Source organism: Schistosoma mansoni, chromosome 3 (assembly GCF_000237925.1).
Source record: "Schistosoma mansoni strain Puerto Rico chromosome 3, complete genome".
Lineage (NCBI taxonomy): Eukaryota > Metazoa > Platyhelminthes > Trematoda > Strigeidida > Schistosomatidae > Schistosoma > Schistosoma mansoni.
The window spans coordinates 9,651,237-9,660,185 of record NC_031497.1 but is presented as its reverse complement, the minus strand read 5'-3'; the positions used below and the strand labels follow the sequence as shown (position 1 = coordinate 9,660,185).

Here is an 8,949-nt window from a genome sequence, read left to right as displayed (position 1 = left end):
TAGGGCACACTTTGAGGAAATCATCCGATTGCGTCACAAGACAAGCCCTCACATGGAATCCTGAAGGTCAAAGGAGAAGAGGAAGACCAAAGAACACATTACGCCGAGAAATAGAGACAGACATGAGAAGAATGAACAAGAACTGGATACAACTAGAAAAGAAGGCCCAGGACAGAGTGGGTTGTAGAATGCTGGTCGGCGGCCTATGCTCCATTGGGAGTAACAGGTGGAAGTAAGTAAGTAAGTAAGTAAGCATAAAAATCTTATTGAATATGGGACAAACCCTATGCTGAGCAAATTGTTACACTGAAAATGAAACAGATAATATTCTGAACGGTTATCATACTGAATTTAAAAAAACATGATCTCATTTTTTTATCTCATCAAATCAGGATGATCTCCAACTGGTGAATGAAATCACTCATTTTGGATATTAAATCCAATATCCTACACATCGTCTCTTTATTCTAGCATGAATATGTTGAGGTTAAATAGCTGTTTACTGCCTTCTAGTTCTCAGTCATTATAAGACCAAAGTCAGTCAGTTTTACTTAACATAAACTGGTTGTTTTGACCTTCTCGTTGATGGTTAAGACTCAATCTGTGCGAATAGTCTTGATGTTGCCAGTAAGTCACTAGAATTTTAAGCAGAGATGGATAGTGGCTGGCAGTCTGAAGTGAAAAGTACTGGGTTTGGGTCTCATAGTGAACATCAAGTCTGGGATTCAGGTACATCCAAATAACGGATCTCAAATGGGACGAAATGTTCTTCCTAGATCCCATTGACAGCCACCATTTGATACCGCCTAAAGTCAGTCAGGCACTTAAAACCTTCATTTCAGAAATCTTCACAACATCCTTTAATAATACATAGGAGACTTATTTGTATTTCCTATACTTAAACAAAAGATTGTTCATTATCAAATATTCCTTTCCATTAAATAGGACTAAATGATAGCAAGTGTCTCTGTCTTATAATAAAGTCATAATATAATCAAGAAATCTAAGGAATAAGAATACATATGTATTTCGAAAGAGGATGCTATGTTAGTTACTGAACAAACACATTTTCTTCTCCCCGAAATGTTAGCATTATTATTTAAATTCTACAAAACTATAGATGAATGTTTCAATAATAAACGAGAAGATTCAATTAAAGAAACACACTATTTGTTGTTCAGATATTTTGTTGTGTTATTTTTAATATAGAAATATACAACTAGCCTGCCAAAAACTTACAAATTGGGATTTTGTTTATTTACATTAAAACAAATTTAGTAGGATTAACTGAGTTCATAAATGATTGTCTTGGTGTTGCCTGTACGTATAGCGAAATTAATTTTCTCCAGCAGTAGAATAATAGATAAATACAGAATACTCTTTTTTAATTGGTTACTTAGATGAATGAATATTTTAGTGTGTTGTTGTCTTCATTAAATATTAAATCCAGTTCCAAATACGTACAAGCTTAATTAGTAATAGCATCTATGTATCGCTCAGTAAATATTTAGTTGTCCACTGCTTTATAGCATTACCATTGGGATGGATCTACATTAACTTGTTTTAATTCCATAAGGGATGTGAATAGATTTACGATGTCTTTTTATACAAAGCAAATCTTAGAAAGTCATACAGTTTTGAGTGATTATAGATAATTAATGAGAAACGGTGGATTTAAATTCTATAATTCTATAACTCTTCAGGAGTATCACTCTATGGTGTCAAAGAAACTGATACCTCTAGTTGAGTTCTAGCTTACGTCATCTAGATTCACATAGATTTTATAATTGAGCAACTCATCCCATGAATGATCTGTTGTGAATTTGAAATTTTCAAGTTAATCAGTGACTTAGAAACAGCGAGTTTGTGTAGCTGTGAGAATCGATTGATGGATACTGTACAGATTGATTAACTATCTGTTCTAAAATTTGTTCTCGTTGTTGTTCTGAATTTCGGACTCCATTTTCGATTATTCTTTTTATGATCATCCTATTATTCCGCTTTTTTTGTCAAAGATTGGTTGACTTGACATCTATAACACGATTTTTTGAGTGTAAGGCATAATTAGTGACGAAGAAGTTCCTGGTTGAATTTAGAGGTAGTTGTTATTTTTGTCACCAACATTTCAGTGCAAAAACAAAAAATTCAGTCGTTACTCATTTTAGATAGAACAATATTTGTAATGTTAATCAACAAGTTTTACTGAACGCTTAGTAATCCTTGTCTCTAGTATAAAACACCGTAATCTTAACGTCAGAAAGCATATCTTTTTTCAAGTACACACTAATAAAATAAATTCAACATTTTAGTAACAGTATGATTCCTAATCGCAAAAATGTACGACTTTTCTGACGATACACGATACTTATTCATTGTCTTGATGGTGTTTATCAGAGGACACGAATTGAGTTTGTTCAGCCAACTTACAAAATTAATTTTATTGTTTTTCCAGGTTTCTAATTCCCGTTGTTATTTAGAACAGATTTTTGTCGGCCTCTTATCTTACAAGTTTCTTAAGCGAATCCTTATTAACTATATCAAATTATAGTGTTTTTAAAAGTTGCTATCAGCTGACAAATTTAACGTTTGCTCATTCAAAAGATAACATTCATTATTACATTATGATGAAGACAATTTAAGGGATTTGTTAGAAAAAACGATTGAGACTTTTCATGTCTCAATCAATCGATTAAAATAATGTGGAGGTATTATATACAAATTATGTTCTTATAAATGTAGAACGTGTGCAGTGAAAAAGTCGGATAGTTGACGTTTAAAAAAATATCGTAGATTGAAACATACTTCAAATTACTCATTTTGCTAATCCCAAAACAATAAAAACAATCACATATTTGTTAAAATCAATTAAATTTAAAAGTAGTAGATTGACTCAAACTTAACGAATTGTATATAGTTAAACACATGATTCAATTGAAGCTAGACTACCATGGGAAACCTAGAAGTACTGGAAGGCCAACTCGTCCTATTGTGAGACTCCTCAGCAGTGCGCATCCACCATTCCGTCTCGCGAGATTCCAACCCAGGACATATCAGTCTCGCGCGCGAGCGCTTAACCTTTAAACCACTGAACTGGCCGGCATCCAACGGTGTTAATGTCTAACTTCAACCAATTCACGAAATTGAGCAACCATTCACCAATGTCTTCAGTGAGTTACCATCTCCCAACTGACGTGGTTGAACTCCACTGATTACTACCTCTCACTAGAACTCCAGTAAATACCTCATGGAGCCAGTCACAATAGAAATGAAACGGCCGTCTAGTGCTTCTAGGTTTTTTCATGGTGGTCTAGCTTTAATTGACTCATGATTTCAACTATATAAAATTACCAAAATCTCCACAAAACCCCCTTCTGTTAATAAATTGCATTGAAATGTAAAGTTGTAGTTTGATTAACTTTTGTTTAGTAAAAAATGAAACTTAAATAAATAAAATTTAGCGCTAAAATTTCTAATTCCAAATATTGACTACATTATATAAAACAGACTTGATTACCAGTTTACAATTTGTAAATACGTATGATGAATGAAGGAAACATTGACAGTTGACAATTTCAAATTATAGAGTTGTTTATTCAGAAGATAGAAGACTGACATGGTTCAAGTACATATATATATAATTGCAGTGAGGTATATCACAATACATGAAGAAGCAAATATTTTAAAAGGAGTACCTCATCTTCAAATACAAATCTATATTATTGTATAAAAGTTATTTATCAATGATAAGACAAATGAATCAATTTCTTAATCTAGATTTCAACAACATTATTGTAATACAATAAAATAATATGAAATCAGTGAATTAATTTATTTTTTAATTTATCTTGCTATAACTACTGACAACAATTGATTTCCATTTTATAGTTCATTTTAGTCAAATAGCATTTGACTTTTTTTCGTATCATTTGTTTTGGCAGGCTAGTTAGTAAACATTTTTGTATAAAGCTTGTTTACATGCATTTATTACTTTGAAAAGGTTAGATTAAATACTCAATATAAGACTTGTTTCTTTTGATCTGAATCTAATTAGACTAAAACATAAAAGAATCCCTGGGGATAATACAGAGGTTTTATGAAAATGTAACCTCAATTCCATAAATGTTTTACTTATAATCAACCTTAATAAATATATCATGCTTTATTTATTTACCTTATAACATATTTCAGACTATGAATGTGTTAAGTTGTTAAGGAATATAAGTAGGAAAACACAATACTTAAACACTTTTGATAGTAGCTACATAAATAATATAACGTTTGTTGAATGGTATTTCATCTATCATGAATCTTAGATTTATTCACATACCGATTGATAAATTTACTTTCGATATTTAGAATTATTATAGGGCTGGAGATTTCTACTTGATATCTTGTTTTAGGAAGAGATTTAAGCACAATATCTTCAGCATTCTTTATTTAAACAGAATAGTAGTCACTTAATTTAAACTATCAGTATTAAAGGATCATCTCTGGATTGTTTTTCGATAGTCTAACTAATGATTTAAAAAAAAGATTAATTAAACTTGCCATGGAAAAGTGGTAAAAGTAGGAAACTGGCATACATGTAATATTTGAGTGTTAGTAACTGTTAGTTAACTATTCAGTATTTTACGTAAAATCACTAGGATAGTAAAACAAATTGAGAGACCACGATTAAGTTTTACTTCTTACGTGTCAGTTACCTGTGGACAGTATCCTCTAAATTTTCATATTATGTTCGATTGGTTGAAATAGATCATTTTAGGACGAAACACTGAAGTAACACACTGTTCATATTTATAAGCTTCATATTAGCTCCCAATTACTTAAATCCAAATAGATTTAACCAATCGATATGTGTAAACAAATTTGTTTATGAGTGCTTGTTGACAGATTTCGATAAATATTTTGTACAATCAATCTACCTATAGTTTACGCATTCATATTGATAAACTTATTCATTATTTTACTGGTAAATATTAATATACAGTGATGTCCAGGTTGTTATAGGTTATTTAGGTGATGCATAGAAACCTAAAGCATGGACTTCGTGATGGCGAATATTCGTTGTATATATATATATATATATATATATATATCACGAAGTTCCTATTCTTCTGGATGTGTTTATTGTCTCCTTTTCCTTCAACGTCACAAATCTTCCCGTATTGTGGTGTGTGCTGTTGATGTCGACAGATATAAGTAGTATGTATCATCAATCGAAAGTGAAATGCATGGTGGAAGTAGGTTAAGAAGATCGAAGAGAAGAGAACAGAGAATAGTTCGTGTACAAACGAAGGAACAATCAAGTTTGAGACAATGAAATATTTACTGAATATTTCTCAGATTTTACCAAGAGATTCTGTAATTTTGTATTCAATTATATTCACTTGTTCCCGCTGGTATTCTCGTTCACTATATTTTGACTAATGTTAAATTGTACGTATTCTAAGTTACCTTCATGTGTCCAACTACTTTATAACATAGTTAAACAATGATATTTGATTTTCAAAAAAACATAAACACTTGAAACCTAAACATTATACACTCCATGTTATCAAATATTTGTTCATTATTAGAAATATAAATATTTACCATGGTATCTATCACACGATCATGTTATTGAAGTTTTATTTCTCAACAGTTTATCATATGATTTTCTTATTATAAAAAATATAATTATAGTTTTACCTTACTAATCATTATCATAGTCAATAATTATGTCATAGGATTGTTATTATAAAATTTATATTAGTCAATTTATTTTCATAAATGTGGAACTACGTGTATAACTTTACTAAGTGTTATATAATATGTTTTTTGTTGTTGCTGCTGTTGTTGTTGATTGGTACACGTGCCATACAAAATGGTTTATTCCATACATCTACGTCAATGTTACCTACTATATTATATTAAACTAATTATATACTTGACTAATATTTTATATGAGTTATACAATTGAGTACAGTTTTGCTGATTTTATGAAGTTGTTAGGAAAGTCTATAATATACGGTTATAAATTTCGGAGGTGGTTTTCAATGTTCGGTTGTATAATTATAGTGGTTTGTTCTTTGGTGAGGATTGAGGTATATAGGATGGTTCAAGCATCTATAACTGGATAGTATTTATTGTTGTATTTTTTGGCCATTTTTTCTTTTTTTTAGGTTATAGGATTTTATTTGTAGGGTGGTATTCATGATCTAAGTATAGGTTAATAAGGTGTATTCGTGTTACTTTTTCTAATGTAATGTTTGAAATGATATTTATGTGTATTTTGATAATTTTTGGTTAGGCAATTTATATATATATATATATATATATATATATATATATATATGATGTGTTGATTTGGCACTTTCGAATAGACTTTCTCATAAACTAATCACCTATAATTCTTGACTATATTAATTTTCGTAAGGTAATATTATATTCAACACTTTAAATTATTTGATTGAGACTTTGTTGAAATAAAAACTCTTGTATAACAAACGTTTTCCTAACTATAAAATACTGTTGAATGTTGTTGATTCAATCTGAATAATCAACATAGTTACTCAATGATAAAATATCTTAAAGTAGTTTCAGTCATAAAGTATTGTTTTACATACTTTCAATCTGACAAAAGATTAAAATAATGTTTGTTTGTTTTACTAGTACTGTAGTGAACAAGAACACAGGTGGGAACAATCGAATGTATTTAAGCATAAATTACAAACTATCTTACTAATATCTGATAACCATACAGCAAACAGTTAATTTGCAAAATAACAACCAATTGTCTTAATCTTCACTGTTTCTTCTGTAAATACCAATCCATCTTCTTCAATTTCATTGTTTATGCATTTTTCTACGAATTGCGATTCATTTCGGTTCTTTCCTCATCGATCTTCTGCCAAAATACATTCTATGTGTGACCATCCATATACTACTTATGTGGACATAGGTAGCCCACACCACAGTACTATTTTCTCCATTTTTTAAAAGGAGATACCTATTTTAATTAAGTTTCCAGCTTTGACACCTTAAAATTTCATTTCATGCTACAGAGAAAATAAATCACATTCATGTTACAATTAGAATTGAGTGACTTTTTAACTTCCTGTCTAGTTAGCGATATCCAATTTATTAATCAGCATCAAAATTAGAAATATAATCAGTGATAGTATTTAACGGATTGTTTTATTTCATCGTCTCACATGGGTTTTCATGAATAAATATTTGACTTGATCATCACTTCACTTCAACCTAATAAAGAAGTCCTTTTCTTTAAGTGTAAAGGGGCAAAAATCAAAGCTAAAATTGTATATCATTCTAAGGAATGGTCTTGAGATAATCGAAATATTCTATTTCTTTATGTTTCTACCAGATAGAGGATCAAACATTTATGCTTTAAATCATAATCTGAAGTGTTTTGTCTATCATTAAATTGGAAAATTCACTTGAGAGTAAAAAAAGTCATATTGTCAAAATATCAAGTTTTTTTTATCGAACCTATAATACATCTTTTCATAATACGTAGGGGTATTTATTTTAAACGTGATACTATATAATGTTGAAGTACATTAGGTATGTTTAAAAAATTTGTCAACATGATCTCAATCATACTTGATAGGAAGTCAAAAGTTGTTTAATTTAAAAACACTGTTCGTGAACATATGTAATAATTGTAAATTAGATCTAAATAAACATTGTTTAACGATGACATTAGTCATTTTCCTACATTACAAACAAGATACTTCTGTAAAACCATTAGTTTGCATTTTAATTTATATATATATATCTTTTACTTTTAACGACAAACTTTTGAAACAACTTTCAGTAGAACCGTTCAGTAAACAAAATGAACATCAACTTAAAACAACTATCTCTCTTTGGAAGAAAGTGAATTTTCATAAATCACATGTCAAGTATATTTTAAATTTTGACATATTATTGTAATATCTCAATTTTAGCTAGGTTGTAATATAAATTCACTTTGTATTGTTTGTTTGAATCTTCCCATTGATATTTAGGACTGCAACTGGTCAGTCTCCAATTGGCATACGTGCATACTGTGCGTATTACCTCCATATAGCCTTAATTCACAAGCATTATAAGCAAAGACGAATAGTGGCCAGCAGTGGAATCGAGGACGCGCGTTTCGTTTTATTCACATATGCCGATAAGAGACTGATCAATTGCAGTCCTAAACTTCAATAGGAAGATTCGAACAAACAATACCAAGTTAATTTAAACTTTACCCCATTGCACAGGCAAGTGGCTATCAGGACTTAGTAGCTGAGTAGATAACGCGATGGCATTTGAAGCGAATGGTACTGGGTTTGAATGCTGGGGTGAACATCAACTCTGAGATGCCGGTACATCCAGCTGACGAGTCCCAAATAGGACGAAACGCGCGTCCTGGATTCCACTGCTAGCTACTATCCATCTTTGCTTATAAGTTGTAATTTGCTTACACAGGTAGTGACAAATTATTTTAGCGAAACTATAAAACAGTTTTAAGATCAATTTTATAAAACTGTCATTCACTGTCATTAATCAAACTTTTATGACAATTTTTTGAAATATTTGGTAATATTAAACTATTTCAGGTAACTGTATGGTGGAATAATAATTTAAGGTCATAGTTTAATGTGCAATTTAATTATGAATGAAATGAATCTCATAAACTATATGTGTCATAAAAAAGAAATCAAAACAAATTATTCAAAGGTTGATAATAGACAAACAACATGTAGAAAAATATTATTGTGAAACCAAATAGTAATAATGTGGTGTGGGTTACTTATATCTACATAAGTAGTGTATTACGACGGTCGGGAATTGAATGTATATCAGTAGAACATCGATAACTAAAGAACGGGAACGAAACGCAACTGATATGAAAATGGATGAACAATAATAATCGGAGACGATGAACTGATATTTGCAGAAGAAACTGTCAAGATT

General features: G+C 30.3%; 1 protein-coding gene across 1 annotated transcript; it reads right to left on the bottom strand.

Annotated features, from left to right (window-relative positions):
* Positions 1 to 5,015: 5,015 nt before the first annotated feature.
* Positions 5,016 to 5,216, bottom strand: Smp_202040 (uncharacterized protein; the record flags this gene model as incomplete). Its single annotated transcript, XM_018799155.1, has 1 exon — positions 5,016 to 5,216. The coding sequence occupies one exon, from the start codon at positions 5,214 to 5,216 to the stop codon at positions 5,016 to 5,018; it is 201 nt and encodes a 66-aa protein (XP_018650971.1).
* Positions 5,217 to 8,949: the final 3,733 nt, after the last annotated feature.